General features: G+C 39.6%; 1 protein-coding gene across 1 annotated transcript; it reads left to right on the top strand.

The window, feature by feature from the left end:
* The first annotated feature begins 5,467 nt into the window (after positions 1–5,467).
* osbp2a (oxysterol binding protein 2a) lies at positions 5,468–23,294 on the top strand. The gene is made up of 14 exons (XM_030065221.1): positions 5,468–5,628; positions 6,976–7,181; positions 11,910–12,160; positions 12,306–12,474; positions 12,728–12,848; positions 12,935–13,001; positions 13,325–13,462; positions 13,637–13,882; positions 14,534–14,654; positions 15,042–15,145; positions 15,748–15,843; positions 17,732–17,916; positions 19,144–19,364; positions 19,522–23,294. Exons 1-14 carry the CDS (start codon positions 5,468–5,470, stop codon positions 19,662–19,664), a joined length of 2,229 nt encoding a protein of 742 aa, XP_029921081.1. The 3' UTR covers positions 19,665–23,294.
* The last annotated feature ends 1,055 nt before the right edge of the window (positions 23,295–24,349 follow it).

Raw genomic sequence — 24,349 nt, 5'->3', positions numbered from 1 at the left:
ATCTGCCTTCTTGGCAGAGGTCTGCACTATTGGGAGCATTTTCAAGTTAACCTTTTATTTTAGAATTACACCAACCTGGCTGCATTTTGGTGACCATTGTCAGTGTCATCATGAAGGTCATCATAAGAAAGACGACCCGCAGGGCCTTTTTTAAGATTAGAGACACTGTTAGAATAGGTTAGGTTATAATTTATTTGTCTCAGCAATAAAACACTTTGTATGTGTTTACATAGGAAATAAAGTGGCAACCATAAAAGCATGTATAGAACTTTTAAGAAAGGCCATATTCACTACTTACCTGTTGAAAAGAAGAACTACTTAATTCTTGGAAAAATAATGCTAAGCACTTCATACAGGCATGAGCAGTTACATTATTTGATTGTTTCATTTATTGACATGTTTCACCAGTAGGTGGCAGGACAACACAGTGACATTCTATAGGGGTCAACTTAAAAGACAAAGTGCTGGGTAGACTGTCCAGAATGCATACTGTACTGTTCATTTCACTGTCTAGATTAGTGCACTAAAAGCAAACATTAAAAGATACAGGGCTCTCATTTTGTATTATTTATAATTATTATTATTGGTTGCCCTTATTTATTTAGTTATGAGTGTGAGCTTGGTTGAATGGGCTGGTCTTACAGGTTTGTTTTTCCTTTTTGACTGCTGTTTTGTTATGTTTTACAATGAAAAAAAAAAAAAAAAAAGAATCCCTGGTAGAAAAGAGTCAGATTTTGCTAGAAACGGTGGTGCAACTTGTTAAATGTCACTTGCACCACTTCCAAAAACACAGCCACGGCTCAACATGAAAGGCCAAACTGTACATAGTACTTGATGTATTTTCCATATCAGGCCACATTAGTTGATTTTGACTGAATCAAGATTATCACAAAGAAAAATAGATGGTATTAATGATAATGATAATGATGATGCTTTTAAAAAATGTGCTGTCCCATATATAAACTGGTATATTTGTAAGTGCCAAGGGCACAGAGAAGCTCCCTCACCTACGATATGATGGCATGCCAATCCTGCACTATCTGATGTATTTTATATAATTAAATTATTTTCTATTTTGAACAATGTGCAAACATTGTGTACTGTTTTGCTACAGTTTCTGGTTTGGTAATCTTCACCAGTATGAAGCAGTATTAATGCAGTGAATGCTAAATTATGTTAAAAAAAGAATAGTTCAGCTTTACATCATTTGAGTATACTTTAAGGGGTTTGTTAGTTACACAATATAGGTTCACTTGTGCTGCAACAAATGATAAAAATAAATATTTAATGGTAACCTCTATAAGGATTCCTTCATGTCAGACTGCAGATTTCCCAGGTCATCCTGAGCTGGCTTGTCATCTCAAAGGGACGGCACATGGTCCCATGGCATCCAGACACTGATCTGAATCCACTGACCATGATATGTCATGAGATGTTTTTTGTGTACTCTCCCTTTTAGGAATGCCTCCCACATGCAGTTTCCCTACTGTTGCTGAACCCTGCCATGTGAGTAATGCTGCTGCAGTGCAGATAACCTGCCTCGTCATCATGCATCCAGCATGCAAATGTTCCCATCTCCACAAGCTAAAGCAAGAGAAAAACAGATGGAGGCAACACATTTACTAATCTGTTTGCTGTTCTCGCACACACAACACTCCACTGCTTGGAGCTTAAACTCAAACAGGTACTCTGCTTTTCTCAGCTTCAGCATATTAATATGAGCATATAAAACAAAACAAGTGTCTGCTGTTTGAAATAATTGTCCTATGATGATTAATAGGGAGGAAAAGAAATGTTCTACATTCCAAACTTAAATCTCTGCAGCTGTAGCAAGACAGTTTGAAGCTGAATTGAAATCTCATTGTCATGTTAATTAATTCTCAATTTATGTTCCCCACATTATCTCAGAATAATGCTCTTCAATTAGGTACTTCATAATATAATTTTGAGCCAGCTGTGGGCGCAGCTGAATCCTCACACAGATCCACTGAAGTAAACATTGGAAAGATTATTTAAAACAACATATTAAGTGTACAGCAGTGCAGTTTACGTGGTCCAGACTTTCACAAGTCACATCGCACCATAAAATTTTTTTGGATTCATATGAAAAATGATTATCTAATATAAAATATAATATATTCAAATTGTTTTAGTATCCTGAAATGAGGAAACCATGCACAATAACTCTCAAAGTGCTCATCCAGTATGGCTAAAAATAACCTTGAGAGCTGACAGTCTTTAGTTTTGAAGTCACAGCCTTATTTCACATGCAAAGTAAGAAAGGAAGAGTGCAGTGTCAAATCATCAAACAACACGTCACTTTCCAAACACTTACACCAAATCACAATATCTATTTGTGTCTATGTCCTGAAATAATCTGATTACAATCAAATCTGGTCAGCTATAGCCACACCACACAAACACATGCATACACACACACCTACATGCACACATGGCATTTAGATGGGCCAGTTCAGAGGCACATGGAGGGCCATGATCATTGCTTGAGTGTCAGAGGCTTGTTATAAGAGCACTAAGGACCTCTGACAACCTTTCAACTGTGACAGCTCCTTCCCTCAGAATCACCTTGCAGCACCATGTGGTTTTGTCTTTGTGGGTGCCATTTTCTGTTTACTACAATCCTTGTGGCCAAACTTTTGCAGGGACACCTTCACATACTTCCTTTTGTTATCCTTCCATCTAAAGCCATGCACCACTGAAGGCACGTGATGGTACTTTGATGGAGCTAGGCTAATGACTCCCATAGACTTCAAGTCTTTATGCTAAGCTAACACGAAATGCTACCCATAAGAATTGAACCAGCGGACGTACAGAGGTGAAAATGGTATCTTACCTCAGTCTGGCTAAGTCGGAAAATAGATATTTCCCCCCAGTTTTTTTGCTTCTGCATTTTAAAATCACAAAAACATAAATGATTCATAATTTGAATTGGAACCATACATTAAAGCAAAACAAAACAAAACAAAAAAAAAAATGTTTGACTGATTTTTAAGCCACATTTAAAGTAATGTTTGCAGAACATGTGTTACAGGTTACATTACTTGCTGCCTGCTAAACAAATAAGACAATATGTAAAATTCTGCTGTTCTGTAATGCCACCATCAAGTTTTAATACTCTAGGCAAGTGGTGTTTTAAGGGAAGAAGGTGCCTTTGAGCAGCTTTTCTATTGCCCGTATTCTTTTTTGTTATTTCAATTCTATTTTGAATTGATGAAATGAAACTGATACTTTTTGGCAAAGCTTCTTTCAGTTTTTACTCTTTAAAATTATCAACCGTCTCCATAACTTTTCAGTGCATGTTTTTACTTATGACACTGAACAAAACAATATTGTGTCTTAAGTGAGCCTCTCATCACTCAGTAGATAAAACACCATCAAACAAACAGCACTGACATTACATAGTATGATGGTATATTAAGGCCATTGTAGGGGGGAAAAGAAATTATCTTGGTTGCTTGACTATTTTTCTGATTTATTTTTTCTCATAAATTTGTTACTCTAATGTCACAATCTTCAAGTAAGTTTGTAAGTTTTTATGACTTACATCTCAGAAAATATACATTTTTTTGTGCGTAAATTTATTAAGAAATTTTACATAGGCTTGGCTGTGTTGCAAACTGGGCCTACTAGTACAGAGAGAATAGATGATATAAAGTTGGGATGTCGATTAATAATTGATTATCAGCTAATTGAGGGAGAACATTTGTGGTTTGTCTGATGTTCCAGGGATGGCCTCCTGCAGCAGTGTCTTGTCTGAAGAGCGGTTCAGTCTGCCTGGATATCCTCACTGAGCCTATATCTACTGCACGTGGCCACCTCTACACTAGCTAGTTTTGTGACAGGCTACTTAAAAATGTGTTCACCACAGTTTTCAGTGTTTGTGCCCAGCTCAGATCAGTGGTCTTCTAATGATCCAACTGGAGAGAACACTATCTGTCTAAAACTTCTGTTCCAGCTGCTCAAGATTCACTGACTGTAATGAGCTAGTTTTACTGTAGCTGACTGTCCAGTATCAAGCGCTGTGGGTTTTGGGGTGGGTCTTTTCTCAGTAACACTTTTCAATACTGGTGCACTAATGTGCAGTCATTAATACTTAACTAATGCACAGTTCTTCATGAGTCATGCATTAACTCATGATGATTGTTTTCCACATCAGCAACTAATAAAGACCCTGTTCGATTAACAGACTGGGTCATACAGGAATTGCTATTAATTAAGACTGTCATTATGGATTAATCCCATGTCAGCATCTAGCATTAATTAATGCTGTAAAATTTGGTGTTAATTACCACAATGGGTCCGAGCCATGGATTTCAGCCATCTGCAACTGGGAAGCCACAATACCTGACGAACTTGGAGCGTCTGGTTATTACCTAATGCCTTGGTGTTGATGGGACAGGAATCCTCCTGGTTGAGGCTTGTTGTCCAGGATTCAGAGGCAGGACACTGAGAGCCTGTGGCCGGGTGCTGCAGTTTCAGTTTTAGTAATGTCAGCTATCAATGGTTGTGGCACTTCTACAGGTGTGGAAGGTGAGGGGCCTACAAGAGGGACGTTTTGTTTTGTTTTTTTCTCTTTTTTTGAAGACTATTAATGGCATGTTATAGTTCCTCATTGCCATCCAAAACAAATAAAACAAATATGTTGTGTAATATGTTGATAATTCTGGGATCAAATTGACCCCAAAGAAGCAGATGCGTACAAAATGTGTGCGGGACATTGAAAACACCTCATCATGTTAATTTCATGTCTACCCACTTCCATGCACATTAAATAAGGGAACATCATGTAATATCAAGCAAAAAGAAATCAATGTTAATAGTGTATTTAGAGATGATAAACACTGACTGGCGTCAAACTGACTCCAAATATAATAGAAGGGGTAACATAGATTGAAAAGACAATGCATCACATTAACAGTTTTTGGTGTTTGAGTTTTTGACACACACACACACACACACACACACACACACACACACACACACACACACACACACACACACACACACACACTCTAGACCCGCACCCATGGCTGCTATCCTGCCAGTGAGATGAGGGACTCAGCCCTATACGACTAAAGCACGTCATCATGCTCTCCCCTCTTCACATCCACACACTTTCTTAAACGTAGTCAAAGTCCACACTCGTTATATGGCACCCAAGAATGCCGTTGCACGTCCTAATATTTTAGATTTTGGAGCATCTCCCTCTCAGCGTCCCTTGTCATCAGAAGTTGCAGAGGACTGCTGTCTACATTATTTTCTCCTCAGTGCAGGGAGCTGATGGATAGCCTGCCGTACAGTACCGCAAGCTAGCTCTTAGCAGCCAGAGTGAGGCGCGGAGCTGCGGCTGGCTCACGGAGCTAGCTAACGTTACTACAGCTGCTGTTGACTCAGCAGCGGCACCGACCTCGGCCCCCCTCGGACTGCGGCGGACAACCGGGAGCAAATGAACGAGCTGGTGAGGAGTTTGCCCTCTCCGACTCTCTCAGGGATCTATCTACCTGGGCTGGACACCTACAGAGGCTGGCTCTTTAAATGGACCAACTACCTCAAGGGCTACCAGCGGCGATGGTTCGTCCTCAGCAACGGCCTCCTGTCCTATTACAGGTGACGACAACTTTTTTTTTTCCTCTCCAGTTTGAAATTTGGACAGTTTGCTAACGGCTAGGTTTATTTGGTTAACCCCCTGTTATCTTTGGGCTCAATTGACCAATTAAGTGTTTAACGTCACTAAATACGTGATTAACTTAATTGAATTAATGATATTTTGCTTCATATTTTATGACTTCTAATTGAATGGGTCATGAAAGTGGGTAAACATGAATTTAACATGATAATGTGTTTCACTGTCCTGCACTCATTTTGTACGCCTCTGTGTCTCTTTGGGGGCCGTTTTTGGGGTCACTTCTTTCTTTATAAACCATATTAAAAATAGCAACATTTTACGCACATTTGCTTTAGTTGTTTTAGATGACATTGAGGAACTATAATTTGCCATTTATAATCGTCATAAAACTTCCCTCAGCTTTAAGACCCTAACCTAACATAACCACACCTGTAGTAGTAGTAGTAAGAGCCACAGATAGCTCATATGACATTTGGCAGGGAAAAAACATGATAAAATACTGCCTTTTATCTCTTTTTCTTTCAACATCCTTCTGTTTTCTTTCTGCTGTGTTTTACTAATTTTGTTTTCCTGTTTTAACCACATCTGGATTTTACCATCACTTTGTCTTGCTGTTTGTATTTCTCTTATTTTGCTTTTTGACTGTTCTGCTTTGCTGTGTCTGTGAAAGCACCTTGTAAACTGATACAAAGGTTTTCTATAAAGAGAGATCAATATTATTATTATTATTATTATTATTATTATTATTATTATTATTATAACTATACCCACGAGAACTTTAATATATAAGGGGTTGGGGGTTAAGTTTTATTTAAAGAGCTGTTAAGGTTGTCAACATGACACATAAAGTCCCTGACACATAAACTTGGGTAGCAATTATTATTCTAATCATTTTCTGGAGGTTGCTGGGGTCAAGTTGACCCCACTTGATAAAAAATGTTTGTAAATTTGAGGGTAACATTAGGGTTAACAAGAGGGAAAGCTTTCTGGTGTTATAGCCTAATTTATAAATGGACAAATGTTAACTAAAAGTCACACAAATAGATGACTTCTAACCCTCACAGCCTATTTTTTTAGATAATGAGGGTTTTTTGCCTCCACATCAGTTGATGAATGAAGGTATGTCCTATGGGAAAGCATGCCGCAGTAGTCCCAGCATCAGTCAAACACACAGATAGAGGTTGATGGGAGTTGTGGTAGCTTTGAAATCTTATTAGAACTACTTCATAGTGTAAATGTGAAGTAGTTGTAAATGTTTCTGCTATCACATATTTTTATTACTCTCCAGTAGTGCTGAGATCACATCTGCCCCTCTTTGTGTCCCGTAGGACTCAGGCAGAGATGGCACACACCTGCCGTGGCACCATTCCCATGGCAACAGCACACATTGAGGTGGGTGACACTTGTCACCTGGTGCTGACCAGCGGTGGTCGGAGCTACCACCTGAAGGCCACCTCAGATGGAGAGTGTCAGCGCTGGGTGTCTGTCCTGCAGCAGGCCAAGGCCAATGCCACCCAGCTGATGCATCACTCAGGTGAGCTGTGACCCACATGCAGTACACTGTTGGCATAGGCCTATGTTTTTTCCCCAAGTCTGCATTGACTTATATGCTAATGCTTCTTTAACAGATGAGTTTACCTCATTTTAACAGACAAGTGATAACATTCACTCATGTCTTAGCATTGTGTGTCCCATGGAGCTTTTTGCACAAATGCAGGTCTGTGGCTGTAAAATGTGAATTTCGCTAATTTATTTATGTTGCACTTTTTGAAACGTAGTTGCAAAGTACTTTACTGTGCAAAAGAAAATGCAGGAAAGAACATAGACTTGTACTAAAGAGAAAGGTCAGATCATTAAAAACAAGTAAAATATAAGTAGCTTAATAAAAACCACAAGAACAAAACCAATAAGAATGCAAATAATGATCAAAAATAAGACCGAAAACAGGCAAAGTAAGGTAGAGTAAGTATAGGAACATAAAAATGATTCTGTATAAACAATAATACAAGAGTGACTTAAAGACAACAAATGAGAGTTAATCAGGTAAGGTTTTCAGAGCAAGCTATTTTCTGGATTTAGTTTAAAGCGTAGCTGCAGCACTAGTTGAACTCAGGAGAGGGGACTGTGACTTAAACAGGAGTGTACAGAGGTACTGTAGTCTAAGTGCCTAGAAATAAAGTAGAAATTATTTTTTCAAGGTGAGTTCATGTGAGTCATGCCTCATTTTGGAGTTATCTTTAACTGGAGGAGGAAGATAATTTTAAGAATTACACATCTTTTGCCCATGCCCCAAGCACTGTGAGATCAATGCCTGGGAACATGCACCACACTTTACTAAAGCTGGAAATGGGACAACTTTGTGATGTCACTGTATTGTGAAATTGGGCACTAGTCTGCAGACAATAAACGGAGCGCTGATTTGTTGACCTATATGATTTTTATGTGAGTTTTTTTTTCCGCCCAAATGAAATCAGAATTATTTGCATTGCTACAATATAAGTTTCATTTTAGTGTGATAACTCATCTTCGCATTGTATGGCTCTACAAAGTCAGCACCCCATTTATTGTCCATGAAGCAGCCGATGGCAAGTGTTGTCTCTGACCTGTCCTGGCATGGAGCACGGAATAATATTTATACAGTCTACAGATATGGGTGGCATTCGCCTTGAGGCTCTCTTGCTTATGTGACCCTAATAAGCTCTTACAATTAAGTTAAGTCTTACAGACATTCTTAAAAATCCCATCCCTAATTTATGCACTGAACTAATAAATCCCATCTTAATTTGTAGTACTGTAGCCAGCACTGAATTAAAAAATGAATGTAGTCATCAGTACAGAATACAAACTCATACAGCCAAGAGCAAACGCCTGAATACATGTTTGCACTTTTGCATTTCCAAAGTGACGAGTGTTATGTGAACTACATGCCACAAGAGGGTAGTGGTGTCCAAGCCATTCTGATGGAAACACACTATTGGGGGTTGTTTATCTATGTTTAAATGCAAAATTTGAATCTAATTATGTTGTTAAACAGTTCTAGGTGTACTCATTTGCTTATTTATTTAGTAAGTAGTTTAAAAACACTTCTTCCACATTCCCCTCTACTTCACAATATAATATAATATAATATAATATAATATAATATAATATAATATATAATTTCTTGTGTTCCCCAGACTTTGATGCAGTAGCGTGTGACCTAGCAAGTGACTGTTGTCTGTAGTATCATGTCCTAGTGGACATTTTCTGCTTGCCACTGTCTCACATCATTTTCTCTTTGCAGGTGTTTAAATTAGACAACCAGAATCAAATATGGTGCAGGGTTTGAAGTGGGTTTATCCTCTCTCTAGACCCCTCTCCCGCTTTCTCTTGCCAACATGTGCATCCATACACATGCACACACACAGACACATCTCCCACCCGCTCTGTCTCCTTTCTCCCTCCCTCTTTCTTCCAGTATGACGACAGCAAGAGCTGAATGAAATGACCTTGCTTTAGACTCCTCCTCCCATTCTGGTAACAAGAGTGGTAGAGGGAGAGCAAGAGGGAGATTATTATTGAAAATATATCTCAGCATACATTCTGCGGACAATAGGGAGAGATGAGTGCAGCCTTTTTAATGAGTTTCACCTTGTAAGTAGCCTGACCTATTTATTCCCTGTAATTTTACAAATAACAAAGTGTGAGAAAGCTTCAGTCGAGATGTGTGAGTGTATGTGTGTAGGTGTAGCTGTGTGTGTAGGTGTGTATGTGCACATGTCTGTGTGTGGGTGTGCAGGCATGTGTGTAAGTTTTGCAGTGTGTGTGTTTATGGGGTTAAATAACTTTGGCACTGACTTAATGCAGCATTTGGTATAAAGATAGTTGCAGTTATGCTGATTGAATTTTCCTCTGGCATCGGATTACAGCAGATTTGTATCAATATGGGACCATAACTCACAAAGTCACCACAGACCAACAGAACAAAACATGGTTTTAACACTTCGAGTGTCCACTGTTTTGTGGCAATATTTTCTCTCATTTAGCTGAATGTGTCATATTTCTCTCTATTCTCTCTATCATTGATTTGAATCATAGTTTTTCTCTGAATCAAGAGAATACAACCCAGTTACCAGAGGCATCATACATAAGATGGATGTCTTTAAGTGCTGCGCTCTCTAATAGGTTTGCATCTGCACTATGCAAGTGAATAAGCTCTCTGCACAGGTGAGCCAATTTCAAAAGTTTTACGTAACCATGCTCTCTGGCTGAAGTGTGCCATGGTTCACAAGAATACAGGAACTATGTGGATTATCTTATTATTTGTTGTCACGTTACAGTTTGAACTACATAGCCATTTTCTACGTGGCCATCTCCAATGTGTTTTCAGTCTCGTCCACACAGACACACAAATATATGTGTGCTTTTGTCATGTGCATGTGTGATGAAACTGCAGATTATCATAGCAGGAGGCATATGGTTGTGGGTTTATTGGCAGTAGCTGGGCACACTGAGCAGCCAAATTGGATGGCAACAACAGTAATCAAATGGATGTGGCAGGAGTTATCTATTTTGCAATAGTAGTGCAGTAGCCACTTTCAACACTTTCAAATGCTGTGGAGTAAAAAGTGCACAGGCATACTTTAAGACAAAACTTGAGCCTTTGTAACAGCTGGTTGCCAGTCCATTGTGTCTGAAGCTGAAAAGTGAAGTCATGAGTATGTGACAATGATTCCAAATAAATTGCAAGGCGGAAGAAACACTACATCTGAATTGCCGAAGCATGCTCTTCAACCTCTAATTTTTTTTTTTGACTCTGATTCACTTCCACACTCCCTCTCCCACTGTCTCCATGTTGGTTCGTTCTCCATCACCTGTGGGTGTGTTTCAGTGAATAAGGGATGAGTCACCAGTTTGTCTCAGAGTCTTCCTTGTACTGTTTACAATGTAACTCATAAACACCCACACCATCATGTCTTTCCCAGGTTTCTACATTATTTCACAAAATTATGGGTCCAGGAGTGGCATTATGTTTCCTTTGATAATGCAGCTGCATCCAGATCTCTAATACATAGTTTTATAATACCATGAACGCTGTGTATGAGTCAAAAAAGTCTTTTTGTTTCTACTTTAAATGGGCCATGAAACCATTATAGATGCCTGAAGGAGTTTTTACTCTTTCATTTTGATCTTTTCCTCCTGAGACTTTACTGATCCACTTTCCCCTGATTGTTTTTGTTTCCCTATTTTCTTCTAATACACCATGGAAGTCTTCTTTCCCTGCTTTGGCGCTTAAAGGCAACGCTGACACTGGCCTAGATTCAACCAACCTGCTTGGGTGCTTTCAGCTTACACATATAAACTGTTTATTGAAGCAGACAAGAAACATGGATACTATATGCGGTTTTGCCCTAGAACTGCATGATTACATAGGATCGAGGCAGTTATTAGCATTTTAAAGCTGGCTGGTTTATGATGACATTTGCTGCTGCTTAGAGTCAGAAACCAGCCACAACCCAAATTTGTACTAACGTCTTTGGCACTGAGTTAATTATTTCTTTCAAATTACTGTCATTATTCCAGATGGCTTAAATAGAAGAGGTGATCTTTCACATCGACAGACTGTCTCAGCCATTCTGTGTACTGCAGCATCCTTCCCACACTCTCCTCTATTGAGGCACCTCAAGTTCATGTGATAATTTCTCTGAAGGAATATGTCTTTTCTGGTGCCTAGCTGCTGGGCTAGTCTCCATGCCCTCCCTCTCAAATGTCTGAGACTGATGGCTCAGCTCAAGTCAACATTGGAGACAGAGAGGAGGAAAAGGGTAGTGCGTCATCTTTTTTCTCCCTCTGCTGCTAAAAATAGCGTGCCCTCCCAGTTGCACAGGCCGACGTTTCCAGGGCAACCATGTTCATTCACAGCTTTCTGCTAGTGTATGGGAGGGACTAGGGAATCAGGGTGTGAAGTGTTATAATCTTGCTCGTTCCATTCTCTACTGACACTCTCAATTAGTTTCAGTCTAAAATGATATTCTTTCAGTTATATTGGCATCTGATACACTGATTCACCTTACACAGTATCTGTTTGTGACTTCACCACCATAAACATCCATATTGTGTGTCTGTTACATACCTGGAAAATGACTTGTGACAATATGACCTCAAGTGAGGTGGCTTAATTTTTATGTGTGTGTGACTGAGTTAGTTATATCAAAGTGTGAAAATTAAATGTGATTGAGCACCAGATGGATGTTCTATCTCTGTCCTTCAACTCTGTGAGAAGATGACTCAGGAGATGAGGGTCCTGTGCCGCAGGAGGATCGTGCCCTGACCCAGGGAGTGCTCAAGACTCTGGCCAGTAAACTGGATGACCTGAGCACCTGTAATGAGCTGATAGGCAAGCACGGCGCCGCCCTCCAGCGCTCCCTCACTGAACTTGAGGAACTGCGCGGATCCACTGACAGCACAGACAAACTGAAAGCTGTTAATGAGCGAGCCACTCTCTTCCGCATCACGTCCAATGCTATGATCAATGTGAGTTTACATAATGTGAACCGCTCTGCTGCTCTGATCAATACAGCAGTAATAACTGTAACAGAGAGACTGATAACTGCAAGGGAATGTGTAAAGGAATGTAGCTGACGGGCTCTGCGTGGATCTTTTGATCTTCACACCTCAGGCTTGTCGTGACTTTCTGGACGTAGCAGAGACACACAGCCGGAGATGGCAGAAGGCCCTGCAGTATGAGAGAGAACAGCGTCACCACTTGGAGGAGACCATTGAACAGCTAGCCAAACAGCACAACAGCTTAGAGAGAGCCTGGAGGGAGAATCCCAGCACTTATACAGGTGAGACGCCTCTCTCTCACTCTCCCTTTCCCATCTTCGTTTCTCAGAGCTGTGTCTGGTCTCAGAGAAGGAGAATATATGGCCCTCTTCTGGTCAGCAGTAGATACCACTGATTTGTTTGGACTCATTGTACTAACTTAAAAATGTCACTGTTTACAGTACATTTATCAATAACTGTATAGATTTAAATATATCTGGCACACAAACACCAGACTGAGCTGTTGTTTATTGCATTGTGTGTTTATTACAATAGGTGTGGAGAGGACTCAGGAGGGAGACGCTAGTGATGAGAACGAGGATGCAGAGTTCTTCGATGCCATGGAGGACTCCCCTGCATTCATAACTGTGACTGCTAGCGACCACATACAGCACAAGTGAGACTTGAAGAGCTGCGTATTTGTCAAGATACTGTAATACTGTAAAAGTGATAGTGTAATTAAAGTCTGTTGCTTTCTCTCAGGCGCTCAGGGAGTAATCAGAGCATGATGAGTGGAGGAATGCCCAATGACTGGACTCACAATGAGAATGTAGGTCCTCAGCATGCTGATGCTGATCAAGTAAATGCAAACTTTTAGTCACTTTTGTCTGCCAAGCTCCAAGGTGTGTAATGTTATAGCTTATTTAGCATTTTAGCTGTCGCTAAAACATACACATATCCACATGTTCACTCACACACGCACATACACACACACACACACACACACACACACACACACACACACAAATCTTAATTTGAACATAATGAGCTATTTCTCAGATCAGCAATAACCAGCTCCTTTTTCTTGTTGTGTACTCTATTTCTTACTAAACATTGTCTTGTTAAAGTCATGTTCTGTGTTGTTTTTTTTAGGACTCTGCAGACACAAACCACACACAGCTACGAAGAACAAGACGCAGCCGTATTCCTGACAAACCCAATTACTCCCTCAACCTGTGGAGCATCATGAAGAACTGCATTGGCAAAGAGCTGTCCAAGATACCCATGCCTGTAAATACAAAACTTCTAATCCTCTTACTATGTGGTTTTGTGTAACCTTTGAATTTGGAGTTGGATGAGTATCGTAATTATTGAATAACTTGCACTGTTTGTAACAGTCACTTCTCACATCTGAAATGCTGTTTGCTTGCATGTGTGTGTGCTTGTTTCTGTATCTGATTGCAGGTAAACTTCAATGAGCCTCTGTCCATGCTGCAGCGTTTGACTGAGGATCTAGAGTACAGTGAGCTTCTGGACCGGGCAGCTCGCTGCGACTCATCCCTGGAGCAGATGTGCCTGGTGGCTGCCTTTTCTGTCTCCTCCTACTCCACCACGGTCCATCGCACTGCCAAGCCCTTCAACCCCCTTCTTGGGGAAACCTACGAACTGGACCGTCTGGAAGAGTATGGTTATCGCTCCATCTCTGAACAGGTGAGACAAAGGTACAGCTGTCTAGTCAGTGCCAGGTCTAGAATTTTTTACATGGGGAAGCATAAGGAATAATTGAACCTTAACAAGCCATTCCCTTTATAGTTAAACCATATATGTATTACAGTATAGTATGGAGTTTGAACAGAGTACACCAGGAAACCTAAAAAATTAATTTAATTTACTTAGTTTGGAGGGGCAATAATAATAATGATTACCAACAGCTCCTCACAAGAAATCCCGTCAATGAAAGAGATAGACTTAGCAGAGATCCTCTCTACAGAAAGCTCAGAGCACAATGAGTCCAAATCAGGACCAAGAGTTGCTGCTATACTGGTCACAATTAGCAGCAGAATCACTAAAGGGTTCCCAAAGAATGCTGTTAGATTATATGATTTACATTATGTTACATACCAGTGTAAATATGTAATACCTGTTGCATACACAGCAAACCTCTTCTTAGCATCAGATCTCTTGCATCTTATTTCAGAGCATGATCTTGATATTTTTCCCCACTGAGCCAATATCGCCAAGTACTCCACTGATATTGGTGTATTTGGTCAACAATATTGTAGTGCTAGGTTTTGTTGCCGTCGATCAGTATGAAAATGAATCGTGATTGTTGATGGAGCTTCTGCTGCTGCCAACTCTCAGGTCAGTCATCACCCCCCAGCTGCTGCCCACCATGTGGCGTCAGAAAGAGGATGGACCCTGTGGCAGGAGATCACTATTGATAGCAAGTTCCGTGGGAAATATATTTCTATTATGCCATTAGGTAAGAATCACAATCAGTCAGCAATTTACCTTGATTGTAAATTTGAACATTCACTGGCTATTTGAATTATTTCATGCTATAGTTTGTATAGCTAATATGTTTAATATGAGGATTGAGCACAGTCAGAAGTTTTATTGCACTCTGGTAATCTTACCAGTCACCGGCAAGATTTTTGAGCATCTGGCTGGTGGATGATGAAAAATTTTCACTTCAGTTACAGAGAACATATTGAGATTTTGATACAAACACAAAGCTTTTTTGTGTTACAAGGTGATTAAAATGATAATTTGTAGGGAAAGAGAACCATGTTGTTTAAAAAACAGCATGGTTCTCTTCTTCATGGTCCACTTCTTAAAAAAATGTATGTCGTCTTTTTCTTCACTGTAGGATACATTCACCTGCAGTTTCACTCTAGTGGAAACCATTATGTGTGGAGCAAAGTCACCTCAACGGTGCACAACATTATTGTGGGGAAACTGTGGATTGATCAGGTGGGTTCCTTATTTTTCTTGCATTATTCTTGATAAGCATGATGTAAGATTTCTTCTATCTGCTGTAAATATTGAGTTTGTGTGTGTATGTGCTTGTGTTTGGACTATTTACTTACATATAAGCAAGGTGGTTGCTAGGGTGTCTTTTATGTATTTTGTGCATGTCCGTAGCTCAAAATGTGTGCGACATAGAGCCTGGAAAAAAAATCACCAAGTCATTTCTAATCGGCCAAAAATCACGTTTTTAACTGGAATTGTGCAAAATTGGTAAGTCGGAATGCTTAGAAAAGTAGTTGCACACTTGCAATCAGGCCATACGTGCCAAAATTTGGTGGAATAATAATCATACAAGAAAATAAGATCTGTGCAGAGGTAAGCACAAAATAATTCACCAATTTAGAACAACACAAAAAAAAGCAGAACTGACAAAAGAAATCAAATTGCACATGCATTTCCAAATGTGTTTCCAAATGATAATAGAAGAAAGAATATGAGTGTTTTGTTATTTAGACAATGCACTTGGGTTTATCAAACACTTGTAAGTCACATTTAGTATTTCTTTGTATTAATCTTGCTGCTTCCCTCTCTTTTGCTATTTGTAGTCTGGGGACATTGAAATAGTCAACTATGTTACCAAGGACACCTGCCATCTCAAGTTCTCCCCTTATAGCTACTTCTCCAGAGAAGTCCCACGTAAAGTAAGTACCTTGCACCTTTACATTCAGTAATAGGAGGGTTTAAGTATAGGAAGTGACATCTACTGTCTGTGTTGGCTGTGTTTATCAGATAAGTATTGTATTATCTGTGAGGAAGGAATCATTTCACCCTGCTTACTCCCTTTTTAACTTTCCATACTTTGAAAAATGACACTGTGCCAAAAGATTGAGGTTTACGTTGCTGGCATTGCTTCACTGAGACATTTTTGGCCCTGAAGTTGACTAATGAACATAGATGGCTCGCTCACTGTTTAGCTTTAGGGGTAGGGTTATCTCCCAGTTTTGTTTTTTGGCCTAAATTAATAGGTCATGTACATGCTATAAGTACAGCACATTTATTTTATGTAACAAATGGGATGTCTGCAGGTCCATAAAAAGTCTTAAAATATCTTCAGTTCAATTTGTAAATATTAGGCCTATAAACGTCATTCAATTGACTTGAATTTGAATTTATGAGGTCTTTATTTCCACATAAACATGTTATTTAATTTCATTTATCATCTTTCAATTTCTTTTTGTCAAATAAGTAAAATGTTCAAGCTGCTCTGCATGACACTCAACATGTCTGATGTTACATAATTCTAAACTTACCACGGAACCTGGTACTTTCTTTATATTGACATGCTACACTTTACATGTTGGGAAAATGCCTGTTGCAGATTACTCACTCTTACTCGCTGTCATATAGTACAGTCGTATTTACATGCACATAATAAATGAGATTAATCAGTCTTAAATTTTGTTAAATCTATCTTGAGAAGGTATTTAAATCATGAAATTTAACTCTGATAGCTGTAGACACTCTGAATAAAGATAATTACAGAAACAGAAGTTTTTCAAAACCACTGTAGATACGTCCATTACTTTCTTAACTACTGCTTGATAAGCCATTTAATTTCACACTAGTGTATGTTTGAAGCATGGAGACGAACTGATGGTGCACAGCTGCACATAACCCCACTAACTTCCCCTACTTGAACATCTATCTTTGTAAAATATTCAAAAGTGATTTCTTCCCCTGTAACTGTTCATCAGAAATATCCAGACAAGGGTTAGCATTTGTTCTGACTTTTGTATCACTGTCAGTGTCATTTCACTTCACTAATATATCAATCAGTTCAGAATATGTTCTAATTTGCCTTGTCTTTGGGGATTGATTTATTTTAAAAAAAGAGAGTGCAAAATATTCAAGGAAGCAAGTCAGGTGTCTTGAATTCTTTCTGTTGGCACCTGATTCATTTTTGTGGTTACAAAAAATTAACTAAAGATAGAACAGAAAAACAGGAAAGAAAAACAGTTTACACTTCATTGTAGACAAGACCTTGATGAATGTCTACACAGCCTCCAGTAGTCAGCTCGGTCGAAGATTCAGTTGCCGTTTCCTGCACGGTAACTAGGTTATATCCATGCAAGGTTTGGCTGCAATGTCACTAGCATTTCAGTTCACTAGTATGTACTTCCTATCGGGACAGATTCATAAACTGAAGAAAATACAGAAAATTCAGCTTGGTTGGAATTTACTACAGGTTTTTGTGTAATAGGCCTCTGAAATTCTGATTATTTGATAGTGGGCTCTTTCTGTTTGGATGGCGATGATAAAAATAGGTTATAGTGTGCTGTAGACAAGGTCTTTTTAAGCATTTGCATTAACTATTAAAATGATGCTCTTTGAGCTCAATTTACTGGTATTTTCACTTGACTGAACCATTCAGCAGTCGTTTTCCACAGTGTAAGTCAGACCCACAGAGGGATTGCCAGTGATGTGAGCAACATTTCAGTGGACTGATCCATTCTGTAAATATGTACATGGCTTTCAGGATGTACAGGTGACGTATCTCTTCCTGTTTGCTGTCTTCTTTGGTGTTTCTAGGTTACAGGTGTGGTGGAGGACAGAGAAGGCACAGCCCATTATATCCTGTCTGGAACCTGGGATGACAAGATGGAGAGTGCCAAAATAGTGGACAGCAGCCAAGGATGTGGAGGATCTGAAGGCAAACAAAAGACTGTTTATCAGACTCGCCCTCCCAAACTGTTGTGGAAGAAATATCCTCTTCCGTAAGTTCAGCCTGTCCCCATCTCTCATCTGTCCATCCTCTTTAAAGTTTTCCTGTCCCCTCCTTTTTCTCCTCCTCTGTCTGACCTGTGTCTTAAGGCCAGTACATATTTTCTTCATTAAAGTGCTGCCGTAGTTACTCTGTAGTTGTGTGTGGTTCCTGTGCAGCTTACAGAGGTTGTAAGCTGCACAGGAAAATGATGAAAGTATTCATTGGTTCAGTAGTTGATTGTGATTGGATGTTCACAGATATTCAACCTGAAATTATGGAGGTTGTGGTATGTCACTAAATTTATAGTGAGAAATAGGCACCTCCGGTGCGTTATCTTGTGTATTAATAGTCTATACACAGAAAAATTAAGGATTGTGCTTTTATCACTTACAAACTTACTGTGTTGTTATGGTCCGGTTCAGTTCAATTTAGTTCAGCACTTTATTGTCCCACTAAGGAAAATTCAGCTTTCAGCAGAGCACAGATAAACAGTGCTACAGTGCTAAATGTGAGCAAAAGTTGCATAGGTGCAAAGGAACAATTACCCTTTGTGCAAATTAAGCATGCGTATTGCATTAGGGAGAAAGGAAAATTAAAATCTATTGCATTTTGCCCCAGGAGCCTTGTGCCTCTGAACTGAAGAAAAATCAAATGCCTCAAAGGGAGGATGATCTGGGCTGTCTAAGATCAATTCTGCCTTCCTCAATGGTGCATACAGACTGTGAGATTTTAGCAATCCTATAAGTCTATTGCAAGCCACACTAATAGATTTTATAGACTTAGGTACGCCATCAAGTTTGATGTATGTCAACTGTACTATGATCTCTCCAACTGAATCTTACAGGCTATGATGCAAGTCAGTATACAAGAAAACATCACCAGCATGCATCATCCATCTGCATAGTGGTGCATAGTGGTACATCGTGGTACATGAAGGTCAGCAAGAATTGAGCTCTTGTTAAAGTGGGATTAATGTGTTTGGAAAAGAGACTGTCAGAATTTTGTCCCAGACCATCCTCAGTGACAAGACCGTGACCACCATGTTTGAACCTCTCTCACAGTGTGATATAGGGACACCGTTTTAGAGCCACGACCAAGATATTGCCACATGTCTTCCATGTTGGCCATCTTTCATCTTGGACCAGTCAAAACCACACAGGGTATTGCCGGCTTAAGGCCTTAGTGACTATTAGATATCCTTTGTTCTATTGTTTGCCTTCTGTCTTTTATTGTCCAGGGATAATGCAGAGAACATGCACTTTTTCTCCTCCCTGGCTCTGACCCTGAATGAGCCAGAAGAGGGTGTGGCCCCCACTGACAGTCGCCTGAGGCCAGACCAGCGGCTGATGGAAGCAGGTTTATGGGATGAAGCAAATGCCCAGAAACAACGTCTAGAGGAGCGACAGAGGCTTGAAAGGAAAAAGAGGGAGGCACAAGCCAGTCAGGCCCTAGAGGAAGGTGAGTAGTAGGCCAGGAACAAGAAGAACAAGACATAGAAATAAAAATGATCTATATAAGATACTGTGCTCAGTATATAAGAGAAAGTAAGACTGCAATGTTTTGTAAATATATTTAGTATGTGTTTGGAACCATGTGAAAATGTGTCACTTCTCAGGTCAGGATATTGAGGGATACCAGCCACTGTGGTTTGAGAAGAGGACAGATGATGCGACGGGGGAAAGCACCTACGTCTACAGGGGTGGCTATTGGGAGGCCAAAGAAAGGCAGGACTGGAGCCAGTGCCCTGAGATCTTCTAGAGCTCTCGTCCTTGGACTGTGACATCAGCTGGGCAGAGGACGGGCGAGCAGAGAAGTTCCTCATGCTGCAAACAGTATAGGTTATGGAGACTTCTTTGTGTATGTGTGTGTGTGTGTGTGTGTGTGTGTTAGTGTGGGTGTGTGAACGCATGTGCATGTGTGTGAGCCATCCACTGACAGTCTTCACTTTCATAAGTTCAAGGACTTAGATAGAATACAAGCTCTTGCTTCCATTAACCGATCTACTATATTTCTGATCAAACTTGCTGTACTATATTATGTGTTTTTACAATGCATGGCCTCACTTTGTTTGTGTATGTTCTGTGTACGCTCACGCAATGTTACAGAGAATAGTATTTATGAGAGTAGTGAATGTATGTATGTGTATGTGTATGCGTGTGTATGTATGTGTGTGTGTGTGTGTGTGTGTGTGTGTGTATGAAAGATATGGTCTGCAGAGAATAAACCTCTATCACCAGCCTTTTTGACATGAATAGCAAAGTAAACACAGGTGTTGCTAATGAGATTAATGAAGCTCTAACAGCACTGGTGTTGTGCATGCTGGCTCACTGGAAAGGCTCTGGTAAACTTATACAGGCCTCACACCGAATGACTGAATTTCACTGTCACAGATGAATGTCCAGTGTCGGCATAAAGTCACTAACCTGATGCACCAGATGGCCTGTCACACAGAACCGTCTGAGAAGTCGTCATTTGAAACTGTTTGGAACTCTCAGGCAGTTGTCAGGCACTTGCAAAAAATACTTGATAGGTAATTGGATGACCCATCTGTCTATCACAGGCTGTAACAGGCTAACTGAGAGCCTTGCAACCACACACTTAGCTGATGAATTAATGAACTTACTCAAAGTATTTTTATGTTTGTTCTAAATAGACTAAGTAGACTTGCTTTTCAAAGAATATTTATTGATTTTATATTGCTATCCCAAATCTATGACTGAAAAAACAATATTACTTTTGCAAATAAGACAAAATACAGAGAACATTGGGAATGGTAGTGTTTTTGTTTTGTTTTTTTGTCTCCCTAATGTATAAAACAAATCGCTCACCTCTTTAGGAGCTGCCACTGTTGTCGCTTCGCACTATCGGCACACATAAACCACGCCTGTAGCTGCCAGTAAGACACTGATTGGGCCAAACCACTGTGTTTTGGCCACAAGTGGTGCATCACTTGAAGCCTGGCAAGATGGATTCTGACATTGGGAAGGGTTAGGTTTAGGGTAGATGATATCGCGAATCCAGCTGCCTCACAAGGTAATAAAATCAGGTTAGCTGGAATTGGGGTGTGCTCTCATCATCTCGATCGTTTGGTGTAAGGTGGTCATAAAGCTCAGTGCAACTCAGTCTTTTTCTTGTCTTGATGTTCCGATAAAATCAAATGTTTACTATTGTCGGATGTTTTTGGTCTTGACTCATGCACATAGTCAAGATCAGCAACATGAACATTGTCAACAACATTGCTGAAGGCTCCCACCGTCCTCCAGCTCTCATGGTATGCAGCTACATCCATAATAACCAGGATTGTTTTAGACTCCATACCTTCACACACCAGTTCTCATGGTAAGCCAGACAGGCACACACACACACACGCACACATACATCCACACACACACACACGCACACGCGCACACATACACCCACACCAGAGTTACTCATCCCTTCCATCATCTCTTATGGATTACATGAGGACGCATCACTATAATATCCCTATAATATTCGTTCAGAGTCTCTGAAGGGATCTGGTTATATAGCCTTGCAAATTGTGATCTTGGAAAATCGTGTAGTCTGTTACTAGAAACTCTGTGACTGAGGACACGTCTTTAAATGTGAGAGAGTGCCAGACTTTTTAAAAAATCTTTTCAAAGTCTTCAAGTGTATGGAAACAGAGCCTTAACTAATGTTGTTAGCAACACCTGAGCTTACCCTGCTATTTCATGTCAAAATGGCACTGCAAAAGGCCTATTATTTCTGCACTGAAACACACTTGTTTCAAGGGGTGTATATGATAACCTTGGGAGGTGAGGAGGGCAGGAATGTTGGTTTTTGGTGCAAGCACAGAACGCCCCAATTCTTTAACAGCTGGAATAACGTGTTTCTCCTGCTTGTGGCTCACCAAGAAACCAGATTGTGAATGGTCTGAAGCAGGGCAAAACAATCTCCTGTACAGTAAAAGGCTTTTCATAGTAGAGCTTAATTTACTGAAGCTCTGCTCTGTCTTGACTCTTTGGGAATTTTCTATTCTATTTCTTAAAATCAAAACAAACTGCATCGTTTAGGATATACAGTAGTCCACTCTGACTGGCCTTTAAAGAGCTACCACTAGACCAATAAAATCCAAAGAAATTGCCTTTGGATGTATAACACACTGAGCACATCGTGCTGTTGTATAGAGAACAAACACTGCTTCTACATGATCTCAAAGTTCTGTGTCCAGTTGCACAAAATATATTGAAGTTTCCATGAGAAGAATCTATTTTTTCCTGGTTCCTGGTTAAGGAGATACCCAGGGTTTTACTTTCCAAGCCCTGGGAATTAATGTTTAGAGCTTGATAGTTCTTTCAGTGCAGTTACATCCTGTGATTCTTACTTGATCCCAACCACTTGTCACTGACATTGCACTTATATACATTTCAAGCAAATTATGAAATGTTTGGACATAAAACAGTGTCACATTGCAGTTTCTCTCTAGAGAGGTAGCAGCACTGAATCCTACACAAAACTCTCCCCCTTTTTAAAACTGTCAGTGTATTTGGATGTGTCAGCAATAACGCAACTGCACAATCACTTGAGATATTATACGGAAATACTCCCAGGGTTCTTTATGCACAAGGAAATATTCACTAAGATGTTTTATTGAACACAAAATATATATTGTTTTATAACAGCATACCCTTAGCTGCAAGATAGTGGAAATGTAAAGAAAACAGACAACAAGATAACCATTTAAGAAAGTCTTAGCAATACAACTTGCTAAGGTTTTTGTATGCAACCAAGCACTGATGTACACTAGTCATAATATAGGCCTACATTCCCATATGAAAGATTAACTATCTGTTCCTTTGTAGTTTTCAGCTTACTGTGTATTTTACAGGGCATGAAGCACATGTATTAACTGCCTGCTTTTGGAAAACCAGGCAGCTTGTGTTTTGGCGTGTATATAGCAGAAGTATAATAGAAATAGAATTACCTCATCTATGATCATTGGAAGAAAATATTATTTTCAGATGACTTGAACATTCATATTCTAGTCACTAGTTAATTCTAGTTGTGTATGCATAATCTTAATGGATTCAAGATTGTATACCAATAATAAAAAGTTGGGAAATGAAATTATAATGTGAAATTCTCAGATACATAATGATGGTGACGCAGTCGAGGTGTTGTTCAGACAATGGACATCTTTATGTTTACCTGCTGGTAATGAAACATGCTACATAAACTCTGTTTTAATGGCAACATATACTGTAGCTATGCATGGATTTAGAGTGCTGAAGCACTACTCTAGTGAGAAGCCTCCTCACCTAGCTGTTTGTAAACTCTCACTGAACATGATGTGAACTCACCTTTTGTGCCCAACGACCTCGAAAAGATCTAATTTTTGAGCTCAAATAAAAACAATAAAATGTCACTGTGCACTTCTTCACAATCACAGCCATACTGAACAAGTTTTTAACTTGGGAGGGATGCTTGATAGAAGACCTTGTGTGATAAAGACTCAAAGGCAACAGTAAATTTCCCTTGGGAGAGCTTCTGTGGCCAGGCTGATGATGAAGATCTGCCAGGCCTCCTCTGTGCAAGAGAAATTTCTCATCTGCCAATACAAGGTTTTTTGAACCGGGTTTAAGCCTCTGTTTCAAAATATGCAGAAGGACAAGTTGGTATGCAGGTTTAGATTATCAAACAAAACTCAAGTCTTAATTTCTCCTGAGGATCTATGGCTGCACTAAAACAGCACATAAGCAGAAAGGCAGGACATATAGCTGGAGCCACGTCCTTAATGACCCTTAAGTTAGAGAAATATTCATACAGTATTTGTCCTAAAACTGACAGGCAACTGTAAGTAAGTAGAGTGTAAGTAGAGGCAGACAGGCCATTTCAAAATTTAGGGATTTTTAACTTTTTCAGCATTGCCATTTATAGACAAGGACAGTTGGTCATAATGCAGTGACATTGGTCTCCACATATTTGTTGGTACCTGAATTGTGCATATTCTGAGTTGAGGTTTACACTGCATTTTGAGGACGTACATTGCAATGTTTTCTTATCAAAACGATTCTTTTTCTGCCTAACATCTAGTAAATCTTATATCAGGTTCCTATAGTGCATTCTAAGGCTATGTAAGTCTGGCCTTGCTCAATGCAGCTTTCCTCTACTTATTTGCAGGTTTGAAATTAAAAATTTATTACTAAGATGTAAACAAACTCATACTGAACATCACAAAAGAGAAATATTACATATGATTTTCCCTGGATGGTTTCTCTGTGCATCTCCCACATAACTACTTTGCAAAAAACTGCATTTTTATTCCAGCGGCACCATGTAACGCCAGCCTACAGCTGACTTGTAGTTCTAATCAGGTACAACAGGAAATATATGTTTTTCTCATGTATAACATCAGAAGTTATACAATTCCTGGTGCATCAAGGAAAGGTAAATCATTTTCT

This window comes from Myripristis murdjan, chromosome 12 (genome assembly GCF_902150065.1).
Source record: "Myripristis murdjan chromosome 12, fMyrMur1.1, whole genome shotgun sequence".
Lineage (NCBI taxonomy): Eukaryota > Metazoa > Chordata > Actinopteri > Holocentriformes > Holocentridae > Myripristis > Myripristis murdjan.
This window is presented reverse-complemented; position numbering and strand designations above follow the sequence as displayed.